General features: G+C 46.8%; 1 protein-coding gene across 1 annotated transcript in view; it reads right to left on the bottom strand.

Annotated features, from left to right (window-relative positions):
* e2f1 (E2F transcription factor 1) overlaps window positions 1-25791 on the bottom strand; it is a 61020-nt gene that overhangs the window by 25632 nt on the left and 9597 nt on the right. The window contains exons 2-3 of the mRNA XM_073059986.1: window positions 19995-20085; window positions 8613-8832 (exon numbers count right to left, since the gene is read on the bottom strand). Coding sequence (XP_072916087.1) covers window positions 8613-8832; window positions 19995-20085 — 311 coding nt within the window. The remainder of the gene's footprint in view (window positions 1-8612; window positions 8833-19994; window positions 20086-25791) is intronic.

Below are 25791 nucleotides of genomic sequence, written 5' to 3'. Positions count from 1 at the left end.
TTTGCCAGAGGGAGAGACGCTGGCAGAGTCCCCTGAGGAGGATGGACATTCTCACGCAGACTGCTCTCATCCCCCAAACACCAGATCCACCCAAAACATCCTCACCAGCGGTGCCTGCTGGGTCACCGTGCGTAGATCGCAGCGCCCACGCAAACCTCCTGACAGACTGAATCTTTGATTGGATAGATTTTCTGTTGTTAGATTGAATGGTGAATTTGCCATTTTTTTTTTTTTTTGGTGTTTTTGTATTGGTAACCTGTTGCTAATGATACCACTGTTTTTATTTCCCAGTTCTTCTTTATTTGGGGAATGTTGGATTTTAAAGGGGGAGAAGTGTTGTAATGTGAGTATTATTGAAAGTATGTTAATACCAGTCGGGGAGCTGTTGGTAGCAAGAGGCGGGATCCGGGGTTGGCGGGGGTCTTTACTTCCGCTCTTTCTACTCCCAGTATGCATTGTATATAGTTCCACCACCCAGGCCGCACGAGGTACTTGGAAGCCTCTGTATTGTAAATATCATTTGCCGTCCCAGATAGAGATGTTCTTTTGGCCATCAAATTGTCGAGTGGTCTTTTGTGAAGTAGAAGTTACCACAGAGAGGAAACTAGTTGATCCAAATACCACAGGGAGAGGATCAAGACGGGACTTCACTGACATCAGAAAACATTCCTACAGATATGGAGACTGAACAATATACAGTAACAACCTATTGTGGACCAGAGGACACAGCCTCAGAACTGACGTCCCATTAGAACAGAGATGAGGAGAATTTTCCTCACACAGAGGTGGTGAATCTGTGGAATTCATTGCCATGTGTAGCTGTGGAGGCCAAGTCATTGGGTATATTTAAAGCATAGGTCTTTTGTCCTACCATGATAAATATTCAAAGCAGGGAATCTTTTGTCAGTTTTCTTCGGAGTTTGTTGAGAGCTCGAAACAGCGAGCAACTGGTGACTTGTTGTAAGACAATAAGTCACTAGGAGGAGGATCAGGCCATCAAATCCGTTCCACCATTCCTTCATTATCCCTCTCAACCCCATTCTCCTGCCTTCTCCCCATCACCTTTACCAATCAAGAACCTACCACCCTCCACTCTAAATAGACCTTTTAAAGAAATGAACATTGTAAATAACGTGCACCAACTCTATTCAACACCAGAGCCAATTTCTACCCTGACCCCATTTCCTGTCTCAGCCCCGCCACATTCTTTGTCCAACACAAACCGTAGAAGTCTTCTGTCAAATATCACAGACCTCACGAAGGACACAGAACATAGAATAGTACAGCACGGGAACAGGCCCCTCAGCCTACCTTGATGCCAATGAACCAATTCCATCTGCCCTGAATGAGATCCTTAACCCTTTCACCACTGCTTATTTGTGTCTTTGCCTAAAAGCCTCTTAAAAAAGGAGCTGTCGGCCTCCCCTCTCGCTGTGGCAGCGGCGGTCTCTCTCTCCTCCTCGCTAATGAGAGAGACACAGCCTGACTGAGCTGTCAAAGTATGGGGACGAACAGCGGTCTCTGATGGAATCTGGATCATGTCTCTGGGGGCTTTGCTAACTTCTTGCATGGTGGGTGATAGTGGGGGGGGGCTGATGCTTTTGCTGGAGAAAGTGGGGGGGCTAGTGCATGGGAGGCGGTGGGAAGGGGCTTTGGGTTCAGCGTTTAGTGTCACTCGTTCTTTGGGTTTTGTTTTCTCTCCGTTTGGTGGACGTCTGTGAAGAGTAAGGATTTCAGGCTGTATGCTGTATTCATTCTCTCATCTTAAATTGAACCACATGGAGGATCCCACTCCGCTGTGTGTGTGAAGCAGCCTTCCCCAATCACCTCCGTAAATTTAAAACAATCCTTCCTCTTTCTGGCATCACTATCCTTTCCGTCAGACTCAAAACATCTCAACCTTAATCTTTAAATCAGGAGAATACAGATTTGGAAATGCTGCAAGATGTCTTTATCTAACCCAGTTTCCGCTGACATCATTCTATGGAGGACTCAGGCCAAGGACGACACCACAAGGCCCGACACCCAGACAAGGCTGCAGAACTCCAGGTGGGGTTAACCAGCTTTGATCAGATGCAAATAACCTCTTTGCTTACACCTGAAAGGGTTAAAATAGAAAATAGGTGCAGGAGTAGGCCATTCGGCCCTTGGAGCCTGCACCGCCATTCAGTATGATCATGGCTGATCATCCAACTCAAAACCCTGTACCTGCTTTCTCTCCATACCCCCTGATCCCTTTAGCCACAAGGGCCATATCTAACTTCCTCTTAAATATAGCCAATGAACCAGCCTCAACTGTTTCCTGTGGCAGAGAATTCCACAGATTCACCACTCTCTGTGTGAAGAAGTTTTTCCTCATCTCGGTTCTAAAAGGCTTCCCCTTTATCCTTAAACTGTGACCCCTCGTTCTGGACTTCCCCAACATTGGAAACAATCTTCCTGCATCTAGCCTGTCCAATCCCTTTAGAATTTTATACGTATGAGGAGTGTTTGATGGCTCTGGGCCTGTACCTGCTGGAGTTCAGAAGAGTGCGGGAATTGGGGGGTGGGGGGGGGGGGGGAGTTCTCATTGAAACCTATCGAACATTGAAAGGCCTAGATAGAGTCCCTGGCTATGGGTAAATAGCCCCACTGCCTTGTGGGTAGCCTCGGGAGAGACGAAGGCTGCGGGAGTAAACCCAGACAGCAAATCCGGAGTGGAGCTCCTAAGGCAGCTGGATGTCACTGAACAACCTTCCGGCAGCTTCTGCAGGCAAGCTGGTGCAAAACGCATTGCTTTGCTCTCCTCTGAGCTACACCGGTGAGGCCAAGAGGGGGATCTTGACCACGGGGCATCCCAGTGTCTCAATACCTTCTGCCCAGGCTTGTGCTCTGTACAGGTCACACCAGTGCCAATAAAACTCTTGTCCTTCAAAACAGATGGTCGCTATCATCATCATCAGATAGACTGGATGTTTCCTGCGGTGGGGGGATTGAATCTAGGACCAGGGGACGCAGCCTCAGAATAGAGGGACGTCCCTTTACAGCAGAGATATAGAGGAATTTCTTTAACCAGACAATCATCCCTCAGAAACGGATTGGAAAGCTGAGCCGACTGGGCCTGAACACCTCCCTCTGCAACTGGATCCTAGATTTCCTGACTGGGAGACCTCCGTCAGTCCGAATCGGGAGCAGCATCTCCAACACCATCACACTGAGCACGGGGGCCCCCAGGGCTGTGTGCTCAGTCTACTGCTGTTCACTCTACTGACCCACGACTGTGCTGCAACACACAGCTCGAACCATATCATCAAGTTCACCGATGACACGACCATAGTGGGTCTCATCAGCAAGAATGATGAGTCAGCTTACAGAGAGGAGGTGCAGCAGCTAACGGACTGGTGCAGAGCCAACAACCTGTCTCTGAATGTGAACAAAACAAAAGAGATGGTTGTTGACTTCAGGAGGGCACGGAGCGACAACTCCCCGCTGAACATCGACGGCTCCTCGGTAGAGATCGTTAAGAGCACCAAATTTCTTGGTGTTCACCTGGCAGAGAATCTCACCTGGTCCCTCAACACTAACTCCATAGCAAAGAAAGCCCAGCAGCATCTCTACTTTTTGCGAAGGCTGAGGAAAGTCCATCTCCCACCACCCCCCCCCCCATCCTCATCACATTCTACAGGGGTTGCATTGAGAGCATCCTGAGCAGCTGCATCACTGCCTGGTTCGGAAATTGCACCATCTCGGATTTCAAGACCCTGCAGCGGATAGTGAGGTCAGCTGAGAAGATCATCAGGGTCTCTCTTCCCGCCATCATGGACATTTACACTACACGCTGCATCCGCAAAGGAAACAGCATTATGAAGGACCCCACGCACCCTTCATACAAACTCTTCTCAGTCTAGTGTAGTTGTTTCTTTTTCTCTGTGTTGTTTTTTACGTAGTTCAGTCTAGTTTTTGTACTGTGTCTTGTAACAACATGGTCCTGAAAAACATTGTCTCATTTTTACTATGTACTGTACCAGCAGTTATGGTCGAAATGACAATAAAAGTAACTTGACTTGACTTGAGACTCTGTGGTATTTATTGGCATAGATGGTTCTGGAGACCAAGTCACTGGGTATACAGTATTTAAAGTGGGGGTTGATTAATAAGGGCACCAAAGAGTACAGGGAGAAGACAGGAGAATGGGGTTGAAAAGGATAATAAATCAGCCATGATGGAATGGGGAAACAGGCTCTAGAGGCTGATCAGAAGTGGAGAGAGTGAGCAGTTTCAAGTTCCTGGGTGTCAAGATCTCTGAGGATCCAACCTGGTCACAACATATCAATGCAGTTATAAAGAAAGCAAGACAGCTACTATACTTCATTAGGAGTTTGAAGAGATTTGGCATGTCAACAAATACACTCAAAAACTTATATAATTGTACCGTGGAGAGCATTCTGACAGGCTGCATCACTGTCTGGTATGGAGGGGCTACTGCACAGGACCGAAAGAAGCTGCAGAAGGTTGTAAATCTAGTCAGCTCCATCTTAGGTACTAGCCTACAAAGTACCCAGGACATCTTCAAGGAGTTGGGTGTCTCAGAAAGGCAGCGTCCATTATAAAGGGCCTCCAGCACCCAGGGCATGCCCTTTTCTCACTGTTACCAACAGGAAGGAGATACAGAAGCCTGAAGGCACACACTCAGTGATTAAGGAACAGCTTCTTCCCCTCTGCCATCTGATTCCTAGATGGACTTTGAACCCTTGAACACTACCTTACTTTTTAAATATGTATTATTTCTGTTTTTTGCACGATTTTTAATCTATCCAATATATGTATACTGTAATTGATTTACTTATTTATTATTATTATTATATTATTATTTTTTCTTCTTCTAGACTATGTATTGCATTGAACCGCTGTTGCTAAGTTAATAAATTTCACGTCACATGCCGGTGATAATAAACCTGATTCTGAATGGTCTAATTCTGCTCCTATGTCTTATAGTCTAAATGTTGCAGATCCACCTCCCCTCCATCCCACATAAAATCTCATTCAACATTTTCCAGGACCTCATGCTTTCAGCAGGTCATAAACACAAAAGATTCTGCTGATGCTGGAAATCTTGAGCAGTTCACACACAAAATACTGGACCAGCCCGAGATGTGATAGTTCTCCCTTCCTCAAATAAAAGTTCTCTGGTGCAGGGCCAATCAATAGGTTAGATTAATCAATGGCAGGTCAGGCAGTATCTGTGGGGAGGAATAAACAGTCGACATTTTGGGCCGAGACCCTTCATCAGGACTGGAAAGGAAGGGGCCAGAAGCCAGAATAAGGTGGTGGGAGGAGGGGGAGCAGTACAAGCTGGAAGGTGATAGATGAGGCCAGCTGAGCTGTTTAAGTAAAAACTTTTAGCAATTTTTGTATTAGCCTTTCTTGCTATTTAGTCCTGACGAAGGGTCTCTGCCCGAAATGTCCACAGATGCTGACTGACCTGCTGAGTTCCTCCAGCATTTTGTGCTTCTTGCTATTTAGAACCTTTTATTATCTGCCCAAATATGACCTTATCATCCTTAGACACAGTTCCTGAGGCACAGGAGATACAATCCTCGGCAGTGCTACACCCAACCGATTGATCAACCCTGCAGCAGTGAACTGCCTGAACTTAATTTGAGGAGGGAGAGAGGATTATCACACGACGGGCTGGCCTTGTCAGTCCCTGCTGCTCACGTTTTCCATGACAACAATCTCCCCTCTCTCTGCCACCAAGTTGTACTGGGTGCATAAGAAACCAAGCCACTTTTAAATATTAATTAATAAGGAGTTGGCAACATGGGTATGAAATGAAAAACAAAACTGCAGATGTTGGAGATCAGAAACACAAATAGAAAAAGCAGGAAAAGTCTCTACCAATCAGGCTGTATCTGCGGAAAGAGAAAGCTGATGTTTCACTCTGAGAATCTTCTCTCTCCACAGATGCTGAGCTTTTCTAGTATTTTCTGTTTCTGAGGAAAGACAGTAATCACTGGAAAAACATTTACCATCAGCCATAAGGCATGAAATAGGAAAAACAAAGAGGAAGAATTCTTTCACCAGAAAGCTGCAGTCGAAGTTACGCTACCTGAGGGGGTCGGAGGCAGAGTGGGAAAATTACTGCACAAGCAGCCAAGGTTCTGGACCACTGCTCCATGGTCATGAATTCAAATCCCACCTTTGCAGCTGGGGAGATTAAATTCTTAACTAAATAAATACGGATTATTTTCCTTAGAAGTTTAATCAACTGGGTAGCGGGGTGGAGATATGTCTTTACCAAAGGAGGTGTAAGGCGCTCAATCCCTCCGCTAGCCTGCAGGTCACCTTTGGACAAACTGTAGCACCTGCTTAGCACCCCGAGTCACGTGAACAGCGGTGGATGGTCACAGGAGCAGGTCCTGGTTATTTAGGGTCACAAGTCCTGGTTATGTGACCACAATGCCAGACAGACAATCTCTGAAGAGTATTGATAATGACTGAGGTCACCTGTCTTGTAAAGACACTGCCCAGAAGAAGGCAATGGCAAACCACTTCCATAGAAAAAATTGCCAAGAACAATCATGGTCATGGTCATGATCGCCTACATCATATGACATGGCACATAATAATGATGTCATACAACACCGCACATAATAATGACATCATACAACACAGCACATAATGGAAAAAAAACCTCAGTAACATTAACCATCAGATTATTGTATTATTGTTAAGAATCAATAGATTTATCAATTCCTTTCATCAAGCAAAGCTATACACTACACAGCTTATGTGCATCATGTATGACTGCAGACCAATGTTCCCTCCAATTTGTAATGACCAGTGTGGCAAATTCTTGTGCTGTGCAATTTTTTGCTCAGTAACAACATGTGCACACTGAACAATTTCTTCAATAAAAACACTATAAATAAGGCAGTTCTAAAATCTGCAGACAAATCATCGCAAACTCTGCGCTGTCAACACCGTCCACGTCAGAAACCGGAAAAGGAAACGCGATTGTGAAATATACTTGACATGCTAATGAGGTAGAGGGTGACAGCCTTTTATGCGCAATTTAAATTCCTTTGTACGCTGGTAGCAAAAGATGTGTGTGTGCACACACCTCAGAGGGGACATTGACCCAGAGCCAGTAATTTGGTTGATTTCTCACTACCAGCTTTTGCACATTGGCTGCTTGTCAGTCCTTGCTCTACAGTGAATGCCTGCAAGAAAATTAATCTCAGGGTAGTGTACAGAACTTTGATAATAAATTTACTTTGAACTTCAAACCTGCATCATTCAAGGAGCAGTTAAGGCAGAGATCCCCACATTCCACAACCAAATCAACAAACAGAAGTTCAAAGTGTTTTTTAGGATCCCTACCACCCATCTCACAATCTCGTGTCACAAGAATATCAGGACTGGGACTGCCAGGCTGGGGAACAGCTTCCGTGCATCAAATGCCCCAATTTTACATTCCCATGCTGAATCCTGAACACTAAAACGACCCTAAACAACCGGCTACAGTTTTGCAATTACAAGTTCACACAAAAATCCCCAAATTGCAGTCAATTGCACAGAGATGTGGGTAGTAACAGGAGTAGCTACCGTTACCCCTGTCCCAGAAATAAGAGGAAAGTTTTTAATTGTGCCATGGACTGGACACTGAAGTGATATTATCAAAAGCTGTCCTCAATTCAACATTCTGCAGAGCATGAAACTGTATTTGCATTACAATTATATATTAAATAGAGGTCTTGCCACAAGGAAAGTGAGATGTTTAATATTTAGCTGTGTAGTGCAGTACATGCATTTTGAATTATATTTTATTAACTCATTTGTAGTAGTATTTTTTTTAACGTACTGCTGTGTGATACGTTTTGTGGCTACACTGTGGTCCAGGGGAGCGTTGTTCATTTGGTTGTATGTACTGTACGTTCAGTCAGATGACAATAAACTTGAACTTGACTCTTAGCCACAAACACGAGAAAATCTGCAGACACTGGAAATGCAGGGCAACACACACAAAATGCTGGAGAAACTCAGCAGGTCAGGCAACACCTCTGGAAAAGAGTAGGCAGTCAACGTTTCGGTCTGACACCCTACATCAGGACTGGAAAAGAGCAAACAGTTGACGTTTCGGGTTGAGACCCTTGATCAGGACTCTGGAAAAGATCCTGATAAGGCTGTCAGCCTGAAATGTCGACTGTTTACTCGTCTGCATAGATGCTGCCTGGCCTGTGTGTGTGTGTTGCTTTGGATTTCCAGCATACCTCCTTTTGTATTTTGGTTGCTGGTCCTTATTTGTGTTCAGTTGTTCGTTGATTCTATTGTATTTCTTTGTTCTACAGTGAATGCCTGCAAGACGATGAACGTACTTTGATAATAAATTTACTTTGAAATTTTATGCTCTGTCAATCAAGGAGAAATTAAGGGGGGACAGGGATCAGCAGGGGTTCCCACAACCAAACAAACCAACTGAAACATACAGGAGAGACGGATGAACTGGCTGTCAAACAGGGAACAGCCTGGTGGACTGTACCCAGGAACAAGGGGCCGAACAGCCCACCAGTGACTCAGCTGCTCTAACAAAAGGAGCAGCAATCCAGCTTAGTACCGGCTATAACACTTACAGCCACTGAATGTGGTTCTTAGATTTCTTGGTGATGAGTTTGATGCCCTCCAGCACGTTGGTGATGTCGTAGATCCTGCGCTTCTGCACCTCGAGGACCTGCGCCGCCCAGTTCAGGTCCAGCACGCCGTCGGGAGACTGCCCCAGCAACTGGATGAAGCGCTTGGTGATCAGGCTGAGGGAGGTGTCGTACCGCGTCTTCTCCACTGGCGACTTCAGGCCTGACAGGGAGAGGACATGCATAGCATTACCAAAACAGACATCCAGCTCCACAGCAACCTCCTCCTCACTTCACCAAATCCATCAGCCATTCCTCCATCTCTCACTCGCTGGTGTCAAAGAACATCAGAGCACAGTACAGGCCTTCGGCCCTTGACGTTGTGCTGATCTGATATCTTCATGACTACTCTCAACAATCGGCAATTACGTGGAGCCTTTTACGATCTCTGGGTGTCTCAAAGAACTTTACGGCTAATCAGCTACTTTTAAAGGGTAGTCATTGCCATAACGTAGAAGTATTCTAGTTTGAGATGACACTGGGGAGGGCGAGCGACAGATTACTGGTGGTTCCCAAAGCAAGAGATACTACTAAATACTTTATTATTAACACCTTTCCTGTGGAAAAAAAACTCGTGGTAATAAATCACCACAAAAAACGAAGAGGCGAGACTGAGGGTCAAGGCGTGCAAGTTGAGTGCAAAGTCGGAGCGAGGTGGGGGCATGTCTGAAGAGAAGTATTCAGAGCGAGGCCAAGACATAGTCAAGATGGAGTCGGGGCACGTGAGGTGGAGAGAAGTCAGAAGGGACAAGTTTTGGGGCCAATCTTGATTAATCTAAACTCCAGGCCAATTTGCAAATACCATAAGACATCGAAGCAGAATTAGGCCATTTGGCCCATCAAGTCTGATCTGCCATTTAATCCTTTTTGCCGCATGTCAACCCCATTCCCCAGCCTCTCTCCTTCCCCCCCCCCCCCATAACCTATAAATCTCTGCCTTAAATATACCCAACGACCTGGCCTCCACAGCTGCACGTGGCAACAAATTCCACAAATTCACCACTCTCTGGCTAAAGAAATTTCTCTGCATCTGTTTTAAATGGACACCCCTCTATGCTAAGGTTGTGCCCATTTGTCCTACACTCCCCCACCACGGGAAACATCTTTTCCATATCTACTCTGTCTAGGCCTTTCAGCGTTCGAGAGTTTCAATGAAAAACTTTGACTTCCCTTGTCAGTCACCGTTGTACTATTCTGCCATTTGAGTATTTATTTTTGGAATACATCTTTCCTGCACCTTCCTCATTTTTCCCAGAAACTTATGCCATTGCAGCTCTGTTGTCATCCCTGCCAGCAGTTCCTTCCAATTTACTTTGGCCAATTCCCATCTCATACCACTGTAATTTTTTTTACTCTACTGAAATACTGCTACGTCAGATGATGTCAGAAAGTTTGGATACAGGCTGGAGTGTGGTGACGGGGTCCAGAGCTTATTGACACAACAGGGACCAGGTCTTAGAGCAAGCGACGACCCGAAATTAGGACGATATAAGTGCTGGGCCGGATGGTTTGAAAAGGCAGGGTGTCAGGACCGGAGGCGAGGGCCAGGTCGGTTCTGTCGCCGCTCCGTGACATTTACTCCGCTCTCCTTGGCGCTGAGGCTGAGGCCTACTCTGGGCTTCGAGCCAATGGACTCACTTTCATTCTGAATGTGGTAGCTTGCTTTTACTGTTTGCGTGACCTGTTCTCTTTTCCTCTCTCGCTGGGCATTCAGTGTTTTTTGGTCCTTTTTTTATTTTGGGTTTCTTGTTTTGTGGCTGCCTGTAAGCAGACAAATGTCAGGGTTGTGTACTGTATATGTGACCCTCTCACCAGAACCCGTATCCCAGCTTAGCCTGTCAGCCAATTCTGCTAACAGTCACTAGACTCAGCGGCCACAGTATAGGTCCAGAGTCTGTATGATTTGGGGTTCAACCAAACAGGAACGTTGGAAATTCCAATGAAAGAAACCTCAATTTGAGCAAATGTTGTGTAAATACTGCACATACACAATTATCAGTTGGCACGAAATAACACATTGTACACCGCATAAAATTATAAACAAAGTATATTTACTGATTTCAGCTTTATCAAACAGTTAATAGTTAAAAAAATAAAAGGGCCCAATACAATTAAGCCAGTCTAAATGTGCACATAAACAGAGGAGATGTCAGGGCTAAGTTTTTTTTACTCAGAGAGTGGTGAGTGTGTGGAATGGGCTGCTGGTGACGGATATGATAGGGTCTTGGATAGGTACATGGAGCTTAGAAAAATAGAGGGCTACGGGTGACCCACGGTAATTTCTAAAGTAGGTACATGTTCAGCACAGTATTGTGCTGTAGGTTTTCTATGTTTCTGTAAACGTTGGAACTCATTTCTGTAGCCGCTTTACTCACGGCACTATATCCTCATTACCATCCACAGCCAGGACTCCCCCCCCCCCCCCCCCCCCATGGACTTTGTGTCGCAAAGCACTCCTTGCATTAATGTCTTCCCTTCGGATTGGATCCTCCAGGTGTCTTCCCTGATCCTCTCGCCATCTCCCCTGATCCTCTCTCCGTCTCCCCGATCCTGTCCTCTCCACATCTCCCGCCAATAGACCACAAACCCGACTGCTGTCTGTCAGAAATTTCACTCCACCCAACTCTCTCTAGAACCTTCTCTCCATCCCGCCATCCTGAGTGGCAGACAGCATGGTTCCTTATCTTTAGCTGAAGGCAAAACACTCTTACCAGCAGGACACACTACTTTTACAGAAACTTGCTAAACTAAAATACCTCACAGAACAGCAGTAGAAATCTTAACCAGGGCATTATACTCTCGCCCCACCAAAAATAGTCATGTTCTCATGACTTTGGAACTTATTAAACCATATTAGTAACACAGTATTCAAATGAAGTTCAGGATGTGGAAACCATAGAAAGGGTGCAGAGGAGATTTACAAGGATGTTGCCTGGATTGGGGAGCATGCCTTACAAAGACAGGTTGAGTGAACTCGGCCTTTTCTCCTTGGAGCGACGGAAGATGAGAGGCGACCTGATAGAGGAGTATAAGATGTTGAGAGGCATTGATCATGTGGATAGTCTGAGGCTTTTTCCCGGGGCTGAAATGGCTGCCACAAGAGGGCACAGTTTTAAGGTGCTGGGAAGTAGGTACAGAGGAGATGTCAGGGGTAAGTTTTTTTACTCAGAGAATTATGAGTACGTGGAATGGGCTGCCGGCAACGGTGGTGGAGGCAGATACGATAAGGTATTTTGAGAGACTTTTAGATAGATACACGGAGCTTAGAAAAATAGAGGGCCATGGGCAATTTCTAAGGTAGGGACATGTTCGGCACAACTTTGTGGGCCGAAGGGCCTGTATTGCGCTGTAGGTTTTCTGTGTTTCTATTTCAGAAACCGCAACCCCTCCAGTCCATTTATAAATGGAAGTGATCTATCTCACCGTTGGGATGGATGCTACAATCTGTTTCCCCAGTACGTCACATGCCAGCCTAACTGGGGGGCCTCCTGACTCTGAGACCCCCCCCTTATCTCATCGCCAGCTTCTTCAGCCTCAGACACTTGTAGTGACTGTTCCTGTTTACCTGGGGATGCCTTCCAGTCTATTACTCACACCATCCGGCAGCTTAGCTCCCCAGCAGCCTGACTGAACAGCTTCATCCCTAACTATATTGTTTCAGCACCCTCCCCCGCACTATTTATTATCATGTCTGCCTGTCCACTGGTAGCCCCCTCCTCGTTGCATCCAAGTCATGGCTGAGAGATTCAGAAATGTCAATCAATTCTTGGGGAGTTACCAAACTCCCATTTCCTCATCCCGAGACCATGCAGAACACATTGGTTGGTCCCTCTTCGGGTCTTTCCACGGAAATCGGACTGGCAGTAAGTTGCCTTTTTGTCCTTCTAGTTCTCCTGCTAGGTGTAGTTTCCGTGTCAGACTCTAGTTTAACATGTACTTCCTGCCCTAGGGGTAGAAGCTGATTCCAGTGGAGAATTTTGACAGGGCCATTCCCATCCTCTGGCTCCACCCCGGAAAACTGGCGAATTTGGCATTTGGCTCTCCACGACGCAAAGCATAGACACCAAGTGGTCAACCAACCTATGTTTCCCTAGTAGCCCCAAATTTTTTATTAAAACAATGTCTCCAGGCATCAGTTGAGAGAACCTAATCTGTTGATCTTATCTCCTTGTTTCCTTGGTTTTTCTTGGTAGCAGAAACTGCTGCTAGCTCATAAGCTTTTTGCCTGTCAGACACGTTATCAGCTGCAAGTCTTCACCGCCGGCTCCAAAACAGAGATCCACAGGTAACAACACACACAAAATGCTGGTGGAACGCAGCAGGCCAGGCAGCATCTATAGGGAGAAGCACTGTCGACGTTTCGGGCCGAGACCCTTCGTCAGGACTAACTGAAAGGAAAGATAGTAAGAGATTTGAAAGTAGTGGGGGGAGGGGGAAATGCAAAATGATAGGAGAAGACCGGAGGGGGTGGGATGAAGCTAAGAGCTGGAAAGGTGATTGGCGAAAGTGATACAGAGCTGGAGAAGGGAAAGGATCATGGGACGGGAGGCCTCAGGAGAAAGAAAGGGGAGGGGGGAAGCACTAGAGGGAGATGGAGAACAGGCAAACAACTAAGTATGTCAGGGATGGGGTAAGAAGGGGAGGAGGGGCATTAACGGAAGTTAGAGAAGTCAATGCTCATGCCATCAGGTTGAAGGCTACCCAGCCGGTATATAAGGTGTTGTTCCTCCAACCTGAGTTTGGATTCATTTTGACAGCAGAGGAGGCCATGGATAGACATATCAGAATGGGAATGGGATGTGGAATTAAAATGTGTGGCCACTGGGAGATCTTGCTTTCTCTGGCGGACCGAGCGTAGGTGTTCAGCGAAACTGTCTCCCGGTCTGCGTCGGGTCTCACCAATATATAAAAGGCCACACCGGGAGCACCGGATGCAGTATACCACACCAGCCGACTCACAGGTGAAGTGTCGCCTCACCTGGAAGGACTGTCTGGGGCCCTGAATGGTGGTGAGGGAGGAAGTGTAAGGGCAGGTGTAGCACTTGTTCCGTTTACAAGGATAAGTGCCAGAAGGGAGATTGGTGGGAAAGGATGGGGGGGACGAGTGGACAAGGGAGTTGCGTAGGGAGCGATCCCTGCGAAAAGCAGAAAGGGGGGTGGAGGGAAAAATGTGCTTGGTAGTGGGATCCCGTTGGAGGTGGCGGAAGTTATGGAGAATTATACGTTGGACCTGGAGGCTTCATTAACTTTGCCTCCAACTTTCACCCTGCCCTCAAATTTACCTGGTCCATTTCCGACACCTCCCTCCCCTTTCTTGATCTTTCTGTCTCCATCTCCGGAGACGGCCTATCTACTGATATCTGCTATAAGCCTACAGCCTCTCACAGCTAACTGGACTATTCCTCTTCCCACCCTGCCTCTTGCAAAAAGGCTATCCCCTTCTCACAATTCCTCTGTCTCCGCCGCATCTGCTCTCAGGATGAGGCTTTTCATTCCAGGACGAAGGAGATGTCTTCCTTTTTTAAATAAAGGGGCTTCCCTTCTTCCACCATCAACTCTGCTCTCAAAAGCATCTCTCCCATTTCCCGCACATCTGCCCTCACCCCATCCACCCACCACCCCACTCGGGATAGGGTTCCCCTTGTCCTTACCTACCACCCCACCAACCTCCGGGTCCAACGTATAATTCTCTGTAACTTCCGCCACCTCCAATGGGATCCCACTATCAAACACATTTTTCTCTCCCCCCCCTTTCTGTTTTTCGCAGGGATCGCTCCCTACGCAACTCCCTTGTCCACTCATCCCCCCTCCCCATCCCTTCCCACCGATCTCCCTCCTGGCACTTATCCTTGTAAACAGAACAAGTGGTACACCTGCCCTTACACTTCCTCCCTCACCACCATTCAGGACCCCAGACAGTCCTTCCAGGTGAGGCGACACTTCACCTGTGAGTCGGCTGGTGTGGTATACTGCGTCCGGTGCTCCCGGTGTGGCCTTTTATATATTGGTGAGACCCGACACAGACTGGGAGACTGTTTTGCTGAACACCTACGCTCAGTCCGCCAGAGGAAGCAGGATCTCCCAGTGGCCACACATTTTAATTCCACGTCCCATTCCCATTCCGATATGTCTATCCATGGCCTCCTCTACTGTCAAGATGAAGCCACACTCAGGTTGGAGGAACAACACCTTATATACCGGCTGGGTAGCCTCCAACCTGATGGCATGAACATTGACTTCTCTAACTTCCGTTAATGCCCCTCCTCACCTTCTTACCCCATCCCTGACATATTTAGTTGTCTGCCTGTTCTCCATCTCCCTCTGGTGCTTCCCCCTCCCTTTCTTTCTCCTGAGGCCTCCCGTCCCATGATCCTTTCCCTTCTCCAGCTCTGTATCACTTTCGCCAATCATCTTTCCAGTTCTTAGCTTCATCCCATCCCCTCCGGTCTTCTCCCATCATTTCGCATTTCCCCCTCCCCTAACTACTTGCAAATCTCTTACTATCTTTCCTTTCGGTTAGTCCTGACGAAGGGTCTCGGCCCGAAACGTCGACAGCGCTTCTCCCTATAGATGCTGCCTGGCCTGCTATGTTCCACCAGCATTTTGTGTGTGTTGTTGTTGTTTGAATTTCCAGCATCTGCAGATTTCCTCGTGTTTGATCCACAGGTAATCTTGTTTCGCACATAGTATGGTGAGTATCCAGTAGCTTAATTCCGTGTACAGTTGTAGCAGTGCACCAAATGCCCAATATGCTGACTCCACGTGTTCTTTTAGTTGGCATCCAGGGTTCCAAGTATGTCTAACGATGTCGAGTTGAACTCTTAGGTTGAGGATCACCTTGAGGATAATATGGCGATGTCCTTGACCTCCAAGCACGCTCAGTAACTCGTATGAACCGACACTCAAAATCCCTTCCCCAATCACTGTATATCCTTCTTGGGGGACCATAAAGAACAAAATACTTCTCCTATTGCACTTCGGCAACAAGAGGAAATCCATATATACTAAATCAAGTGGCCCCGCTCTCCGTAAATGAGATAATGGAACAGATCTTGTACGCAGCATCTTCCTCCAAATGCATCGGATACACGACTTACAGTACTCTTCAACCTCAGGCTTCATTCGGGACCAATACATCTGATCTTGGATCAATCCGTAGGTCTTGTCAAACCCCAAATGACCCAAGCCATCGTGAACCGACCTTAGTACAATCCTCTGGTACCTCTCAGGCAAAACCAACTGGGAACGCCGAGGTCTGTCTGGAGGAGACGTGATCCTGTATAAAACTTTATTGCTCAGCTCCAGTGTGTCCCATTCCCCCATCAGTATGGGATATGGTAGGGTGTTGTGTCTTCTCAACTTGGGTCGCATCCCCTTTGACAACAGATGACCAAATGGCACCTATACAAGAGTCGTTTTACTGGGCTGCAGGACCCAAGGCAGGCAAGTGCTTCATATCCAGAGCAGTCAAGCTGGGTTTACAAAGCCCAGGTACGAAGTATCATGGAGTTTGCCTGCTTCTCATGGATGAATGCCTCACAGAGTGTCCTCAGCCAGCTTGACTCCATTCAAAGAAAGGCTCTCAGGATTACAGGTGTAGGTGAAGCCACAGCTGGTGAGAAGCTAGCCATCAGTAGCTTACACCACAGACGACAGGTTGCTGCAGCTGCTGTGCTGTACAACATGCACTCCAGCCACAGCCCTGCAGACCTTCGCGAGATCATGAGAGACGGCGCACCACACATCAAGTTTATCTACGCCTGCTCATGCTGTATCTATGCCTGATGCGAGAACCTACACGCTGGATAGAAGCTTCCTTCACTGTGCTGTCAGAATCTTGAACAGCCTTCCAGATGCTGTGGTTGGAAACATCTGCGACGGTGGGGTCCAAGCCTTCGAGAGTCGAGTGCACAAACACCGATCGTCTCTGGGAGGGAAGTCACATGCTTCTTCGTAAGCCATCATGAAGGGGAATGGGATGGCAATGCTTGGTTGTTGGCAGGTAGGGTTAATACCCGACTTTCAAGAGCACTTGTGAGTTGTGTTCTGGCTGGACTTAGTCCTTAAACTGCTGGAGATCAGTGCGGAAAGAACAGGTGCTGTTTTCTCCCGGTAGGGATTAGTTTTTAGTTCCAAGTGCTCCTGCCATGTTTTGTCACCCTGCAACCTTATCCTTCAATCTCTCTGAATTATGGAGGACAGCATGTGTATAAATGTCTCTCTCCAGCAGACTTCATCATGATCATCAGGATTCCAGTATTTCTACTATTTTTTTTTAAATTGTACATATAATTTTTTTGTGTTCTATCATTGAGCAGCAGCGAACCATCTGATTGGCCTATCAGAGCTCTCTTTAGGAACTAGTTGACTCGATCAGCATTTCTGATTTGGCTATTGTTTACGATTGCACTTAATAAATGAAAAATTATATATATGCTTGTGGAATGGCAGGACTAGAAGCTCTCAGATGATCCACAGCTCTATCAGCCATAACCTTGCCTCTGATTTCCCCACTGCGGAAAACTGGAACGTTGCTTTAACACCAGAGGCAGGAACGTCCTCTCACTCTTCGTCCATTTCCGGTATCCCATGCAAAAGTCGGGTCAACACATCGGTGTCTGTGTTCCCACTTCCCGGCTGAAATCCTAAGCAGACGCCGCCAACCAGCGACGACTGGTGGCACCCAACTTCACCATGGTCAGAATATAGGGCAGTGGATTGTTGTCGGGCCTCACCTTGAACTTGGCAACATACAGTCACTTAGCATCCACCACAGCCCATTTCAGTGCCAGAAATTCCAATTTGTGCGTAGAGTAGTTTTGTTCGGAGGATAACAGGCTCCAGTTGATGAAGGGAACAGGTTTCAATCCTTTACCTTGGTCCTGATATAGGACACCACCTAAGGCCCTCAAGCCTGGCGTCAGTATGCAGTACATAAGGCAACTGGGGCTTTAGTCAGCAATTCTTCTAGTAGTTGAAAGACCTCCTCACATTTTGCATCCCACCTTTACCCAAAAGGCTCAGATAAATTTAACCTCCTTCTCTTTCATTCTCCCCCCTGCCTTCCATGGCGGGGTGGGGGGGGGGGGGGGTAACCACATAGAAGCTGATTCAGAGAGTGGCTGACTCGGGAGTAGTCCTTCACAAATCTCCGGTAGTACCCACAGAATCCAAGGAATGAATGTAGGGGACTCACGTTCTTGGGCCTTGGCCATTTGGTCACCTCCTCTATCTTGCACAGATCCAGAGCTACTCCATCCTGTGAGACCACGCGTCCACCGTAGTTAGCTGACGTCTTACAGAACTGGCATTTGTCCAGTGACGGTTTTAACCCTTCAGCTTTCAGGTGATCCAACACCTTCAGTAGCCTCGTTTCATGCTCCTCCAGTGCTGACCATGAGCTCATTCAGATACACCAGTACTTCAGGCAGGTTCATGTCCCCAACAGTCTCCTCCATGACATGTTGGAAAGTAGCTGGTGCTCCTGAAATGCCTTGGGGCATTCTTTCAACTGAAAGAATTCAAGTGGACATACAGATGCCATCTTCTCTTTACCAGCTTCACTGATAATACCCACTCTTTAGTTCGAACACACAAAACCTTTTTGCTCCCCTCAGGCAGGCGGGAGCATCCTCCACTTGTGGAACAGTATACTGGTTGGGGATTGTATGTCGGTTCAGTGTCTGATAATAAACACACTTGTATCTTCCCATTCTTCCTCCTCACCACCGCTGTGGGTAATGCATCGGGACTCCTCGACTCAGTGACAATCCCAGCTTCCTTCAGTTTCAGCCGATGCCGCTGAACATCTCCCACCTCCACCTGCGCTAACAGTCAAGATCTTCCTCTGCCACTCAGACAGTGTGGCAAGTACTCTTGGAGCAACCCACATCAAACTTGTCAGTAGAAAAGTCACCGTCTGGGAAAAGGCACCGAAGCATTCGGGCTCTCACGACCAGACTATGTAACAATTTCTTCCCCCAAGCTATCAGACTCCTCAATACCCAGAGCCTGGACTGATACCTTACTGTCCTATTGCCCTGTTTATTATTTATTGTAATGGATGAGCTGTTTTGTGCACTTTATGCAGTCCTGGGTAGGTCTGTAGTCTAGTGTAGATTTTTTCTGTGCTGTTTTTTTTTACATAGTTCAGTCTAGTTTTTGTGCTGTGTCATGTAACACCATGGTCCTGATAAAACGATGTCTCATTTTTACTACATACTGTACAAGCAGTTATGGTCGAAATGACAATAAAAAGTGACTTGACTTGACTTATTTGTAGATAACCTCTTCAAATCTCAGCATCCATTATAACCACAATAATAAGTGCCTTAATCACCTTCCCCAACACTAGTTTAACCACTGGCTTAAACACACAAACTGCTTAATCAATCCTAAAACAGCATCCAAAACCCCCACAAGTGTACCCCTCTCACCAGCATAGCTCGTCAGTTAACTCCGTCAAGAGCCACATGACTCAGTGAGAGCAAGTCACCTTTCTAAACAATACACATCTAGGGTCGGTGGATTTGAGGTTCAATCAAACAGGAACATTGGAAATTCCAATTAAAGCAACCACAACTTTAGCGAATGCTGTGTAAATGCTGCCCATACACAATTATCGGTCACCAAGAAATAATACACTGCATAAAATTATGAAGAAGGTATATTTACCAATTTCAGCTTTATCAGTTAATAGGAAAAAGAAAAGAAAAGAAATGGGCTCATTACAGTTTAAGAGTGCACATAAACGTTGGAGCTCACTTCTGTATCAGCTGGGTGTACCGCTTTACGTATGGCGCTGAATTCTCATTACCAATCACAGGTAGAACTTCCCTTCGTGGACTTTGTGTAGCGAAGAACTCCTCGTATTAAGGTCTTCCGTTCGGATGGGTCCTCCAGGTGTCTCCCCTGATCCTCTCCTCTCCGCAACTCCAGCACTAACCCAACGGCTCTCCGTCAGAAGTCTCTAGAACCTTCTCTCAATCTCACCCTGACTGGCTGACACAACATTCCTAAGTTGGACAATATAGCTCCTTATCTTTAGGTGAAACCAGAACACTCACCAGCAGGGCACACTGCTTTTACAGAAAACTGCTGAATTGAAATACCTCACAGCATAGCAGTAGAAATCTTAACCAGAGCATTACATACATATACTTTGATAATAAATATAATTTGAACTTTATAATAGCCAAATTGCATACATCAAGCTCCAGTTGCACACACAAAATGCCGAAGGAATTCAGCAGATCAGGAGGGGAATAAAGTCAACAATTCAAGCTGACCCTTCGTCAGACAAGTCGCTTACAGATCACAGCATACCTCTACCAGAAGTCTTGCCCTTCCCTTTCACCGCATCCACCTCCACGGCCAGATATTGATGATCACTCTCCAGATCCAGCTTCCTTTTCACCTGCGAGACATAAGAAACCACGTGACAGTCCACTCACACATGGAATAAGCTATGGAGAAAAACCAGTCTAGCCGGTTCCTGCTGACACAACCAGCCTCCTCCGAATGTCTCCCCTCATCCATATTTAAACCTGACTCTCCATTCCTTGCCCACACTACCCTTGAACCTTCAGCCACTCTCTGTGGCACTTCAAGGTCAATGTTCTCTCCTCCAAGAGATTCCCTACTGATGGGATGATGGGAAAAATGCAGGTTGAGGGCTATTTCCAATTTGTCTTGGCTAAGTGGACATAGATGGAGAGGTATGGACGGCTATGATCCAGATGTGGCTTGATGGGACTAGGCAGAATAACAGTTCGGCATGGGAGACAATTCCTCCAAGAGGACCACAACTTTGTCGTAGGGTTTGGAGGCTCGTGTCCTCAATGACCCGGAGAGCGATGTTGGCTGGAGTCAAGGCCTTGTGCTTTGTCTCCTGGTGGGGTCACCCAGGCCAAACAGTAGAAGATATACTAAGAGTGGTCCACCAGTCCTCCAAGTTCAGGGGTTCAGCTCAGGGCTAACAACCCCGACTGGTAAAACAAAATTGTCACAGAAACAGCGATGAAAAATCCTTCTACATCTGAGTACGACGGTATTCCTGAGCCTCCACCCGGGACTTGCGTGACTTACAGTACTGAAAATTGAGAGGAAGCTACTGACACAATGAAGGAAACTGTGAACGCCACCAGAGATGGAGGACCATCATTGCTGCCTTAAACACCAGCGGCGTAACAAGCAGCAAGTGGAGTAGACTGTCCAAAAGGGCTATGTCTGTGTCGCAGTGCTCTGAACTCTAAGACTATGCTTGTGTATCAGGGAAGGGTTAGATCGATCTTGGAGTAGGTTAAAAAATTAGCACAACATCATGGGTCGACTTTTTCTATATTCTATTGCCTGTACTGAGAAAATTTACATCTCCAGCACCTGAATTATAGGGACAGATTGAACAAGTATTTCTTCATTCCATGCAGCATAGGAGAATGAGTGGAGATTTGATAGCGGCGTACAAAATTATAAGGGGTATAGACAGGGTAAAGGCAAGCAACCCTTTTGCAGAAGTTGGGTGAGATTTGAACTAGAGGTCATAGGTCAAGGATGAAAGGTGAAGTATGATGGTGAAAGAGTAGTGGGAGTGCGGAATAAGCTGCCAGCGGAAGTGAGGGACGTGGCTTCGATTGCAACATTTAAGAGGAGTTTGGACAAGTACATGGACAGGAGGGGTGTGGAGGACTATGGTCCAGGTGTGGCTCAATAGGGCGAAGCAGAATAACACTTTGCAATGGACTAGATGGGCCAAAGGGTCTGTTTCTGTGCTGCAGTGCTCTGTGACTCTGTCTCAACATCCCTCTTCATTTTGATCAAAGAAGCCACTCCCTCTTCTGCTTTCAGGTGGGGACAGTAAATGGGTTTCTGGCTCTGCCATGTCACTTCCGAGAGGTATTAATCAGAGGGCAAAAACACGGTGGAATTAAACAGTCGAAGTGGGAAGCCCAGATGAGATCATCTAGCGCCCGCACTGCCGCATTAGCGGAAATTAGTTTGAAATATAATCCCCCACAGCACCCAATACTGAAGAGCGCTGGATTCCAATCTAGTATCAGCTCACACGGAAGGGAAAAGGAGGAGGAGCTAGTGCCTAAACTTTTAATTTTAGTGCAACGTATTGAGACGTGGATCAAGGAAGAGAATTTGGAACAAGACCACTCTGTTGCTCTCTCCATAAAAACCTGCCAACTGGCTGCGTATTGGGACAATATCCTTTGATTTAAGACTGCCAGCGTGTGTTGGATTTTGCTCTGGAAGGAGCTTGTGCAGATGTTTCCTTTATATATCTTTTCATTCCACCACATTCGACAACTGCTCCTCGCGTGCTGGACCTTGCTGGGGGCACGAGGGGCAGCCGGCCACTATTGACGTCGCTACAACGCAGCCTCCATTCATTCACTTTCCCCAAGCTGCATGCCTTTCTACCACAGCTGAACACTGCGTACATCATTTACAACACCTTGTGCAACATTGGAGAGGTACGTGGATGGGAGGGGCATGGAGGGCTATGGTCTAAGTCTAGGTGTAGGGCACACTTGCCTTTATTGGTCATTGCATTGAGTTCTATAGCCAGGAAGTTGTGTTTCGGGATTATAAAACTCAGGTTAAGCCATACTTAGAGAACTGCCTTCAATTCTGGGCACTCCATTACAAGGAGAATGAGGAGGCTTTGGAAGGGATGCAGCGGTTCATCAGGATGCTGCCTAGCTTGGAGGCTAATGAGCAACGGTTAGACAAACTGGGGTTGTTCCCTCAAGAGCAGTCGGGGCAGAGCGGACTTGGCCCAAGGTTAACAAAATGTCGGGCATACATAGACAGCCAATATCCTTTTCCCCAGGGCAGAACTGACTAGTGCTAGAGGACATGGTTTTAAGGTGGGAGGGAGGGAACATTCAAAGGAGATGGGTGGGGCAAGTTTTACTTTCAGGGTGGTGGAGGTCTGGAATGCACTGCCAAGAGGCAGATACCATAGGAGCATTTAAGAGACTCTTAGTTAAAAGACTCGTGACCACCTACACCAGGAAGGTATATAGCCAATGTGCAGGGTGCAGAGATCAGATTAACTGGTTTCATTACTACTGCACAACATTGTGGGCTGAAAGACCCGTCCTGTGCCACGTACCCAAAATACTGGAGGAACTCAGCAAGTCAGGCAGCACTTATGGAGGGGGATTTTGACCCAAAACGACTGTCTATTCTCCTCCACGGGTAAGACCATAATATACAGGAGCAGAATTAGGCCATCTGGCCCATCACATCTGCTCCGCCATTTCATCATGGCCAAACCAATTTACCTCTCAGCCCCAATCTCCTACCGTCTGCCAGTATCCCTTCATGTCCTGACCAATCCAGAATCTATCAATCTCTGCCTTAAGTATACATAAAGACTTGGCCTCCACAGCTGCCTGTGACAAAGAATTCCAGATTCATCAACCTCTAGCTAAAGAAATTCCTCCTCATCTCCGTTCTAAAGAGACACCCCTCTATACTGAAGCCTTGTCCTCTGGTCTTGAACTCTCACATCACAGGAAGCATCCTCCCCACATCCACTCTATCAAGGCCTTTCACCATTTGATAGGTTTCAATTAGGTCACCCCTCATTCTTCTGAATTCTAATTCATACAGGCCTAAAGCCATCAAGCACTCTTCACATGACAAGCCAAGCAATCCTGAAATCATTTTTGTGAACCTCCTTTGAACCCTCTCCAGTTTCAGCACATCCTTTCACAGATAAGGGGCCCAAAACTGATCACAATACTCCAAGTGAGGCCTCAGCAGTGCTTTATAAAGCCTCAACATTACTTCCTTGCTTTTATATTCTAGTCCTCTCGAAATGAATGCCAACATTACACTTGCCTTCCTCACCACCGACTCAACCTGCAAATTAACCATTAGGGAATTCTGCACATGAACACCCAAATCCCTTTGCAATTCAGATATTTCTATCTTCGCTCTATTTAGAAAATAGTCAACCCTTTCATTTCTTCTACCAAAGTGCATGATCGTACACTTCCCGACACTATTCCATCTGCCACTTCTTTGCCCATTCTCCTAAACTGTCTAAGTCCTCCTGTAGCCTCCCTATTTCCTCACAACTCCCTGCCCCTCCACCTTTCTTCATATCATCTGCAAACTTTGCAACAAGACCATCAATTCAATCATCCCAATCATAGTGTCAACACAGACTCCTGTGGAACACCACTAGTCACTGGCAGCCAGTCAGAAAAGGCTCCCTTTATCCCCACTCTTTGCCTCCTGCCCGTCAGCCACTGCTTTATCCGTGCTAGAGTCTTACCTGTAATACTATGGGCTAAGCAGCCTTATGTGCAACACCTTGTCAAAGGCCTTCTGAAAATCCAAGTTCACCACATCTACCGATTCACTATCCTGCTTGTTATTTCTTCAAAGAATTCCAACAGATTTGTCAAGAAAGATTTTTCCTTGAGTAAACCATGTTGAATCTCGTCCACAGAAACTCCTGTCCATTCCCCTAACGAACAAATCCCCTTTCACTGTGGCATTCCTCTTCTTCCCCCTTCCCTTCTGAGTCTCAGAGGCAGACTCAGTGCCAGTGACTTTCCTCTGTTAGGTCATTCCCCACCCCCCCCAACCCCCCGGCAGTACCCAAAGTGGTATGCCTGTTGTTGAGGCCACAGGGGTACTCTTTTAACCCCTTTTCCCTTCCTGACTGTCACTCAGTTTCCCCGAGTCCTGCACCTTGGGTGAAACGACCTCTCTGTATGTCCTATCTCTCACACCTCAGCCTCCCGAATGATCCAGAGTTCATCCAGTTCCAGCTCCAACTCCTTAACGCGGTTTGTTAGAAGCTGCAGCTGGATACACTTCTCGCAGTTGTAGTGGTCAGAGATACAGGAGGACTTCCTGCCTTCCCACATTCCACGTGGGGAAATTGCACTATCCTGCCCGGCATCTCCGCCTAGGTCTACGGATAAGGAAAAAAGGAGCTTTTCTTTGCTTTGCTTCTCTGACTGATCACCACTCTGTGCAAAAAAAGAACAGGAAATCTGTCTACCTACAGGAAAGATATCAATAAGTATTGAGTTCAGGAGTCAGGACGTTATGCTGAAGTTGGCAAGCCATTGGTAAGGCCTAATTTGGAATATCCTGAGCAGTTCTGATCACCTACTTACAAGAAAGAGATCCAGGAGATTGAAGGAATGCAGAGGGAATTTACAAGGATGTTGCTGGGACTTAAGGACCTGAGTTACAGGACAAGGTTGAATAGGTTAGGACTTTATTCCCCGGAGCAGAGGAGAATGAGAGATTTGATAGAGGTATACAAAATGATAAGGGGCATAGACAGGGTATACGCAAGCAGGCTTTTTCCACTGCAGTTAGAATGAAAGGTCATGGGTTAAGGGTGAAAGATGAGATGTTTTAGGGAAACCTGAGGGGAAATTTCTTCACTCAGAGGGTGGTGTGAGCGTGAAACCAGCCCTCAGTGAAAGTGACAGATGCGGGTTCGATTGCAACATTTAAACCACAAGACACAGGAACAGAATTAGGCCATTCATCCCACTGAGTCTGCTCCCCCATTTCACTGCCGATTCATTACCTGTCTGCCCCATTCTCCCTGTAAGCATTGGCATCTTGGCCAATCAAGATCCTATCAACCTCCGCCTCAAATATACCCATTGAAGTTTGGGTAAGTACATAGATGGGAGAGGTATGGAGGCTACGGCCCAGCTGCAGGTTTATGGGACTGGGCAGAACAGGCATGGACTAGATGGGCCGAAGAGATCTGCGACTCTATAAAAACCTGCTCTCCACGTTTCCTCCAAAGTTCCACACTCTCACCTTAAACGAACGCACACCCTCTTGTACTTGACATTTCTAGGCTGGGAGAGAAAGATTTTGACTGTCCTCTCTTATCTGTGCCTCAGGCATGGGCTTAAACAGCAACAGGAATCAAACATGGCCTTCTGGTTCGGTACTGGCCTGCACACTTTTCAAAGTCCGCCACTGCAAATCACAGGAACATTCTGAAAGCTATTCTATAAAGCCTCACATTGCTCCGCTCTGAAACACGATTGCCCACTTCTCCAGAAGAAATAAGTCACCAAGACTTCAAGGTGGAGGCGTTGCTGTCCAGGGACTT

The sequence above is a fragment of the Hemitrygon akajei genome, chromosome 11 (genome assembly GCF_048418815.1).
Source record: "Hemitrygon akajei chromosome 11, sHemAka1.3, whole genome shotgun sequence".
NCBI lineage: Eukaryota > Metazoa > Chordata > Chondrichthyes > Myliobatiformes > Dasyatidae > Hemitrygon > Hemitrygon akajei.
Note: the sequence above shows the minus strand (reverse complement) of the source record. Positions and strands in the feature narration are given on the sequence as shown.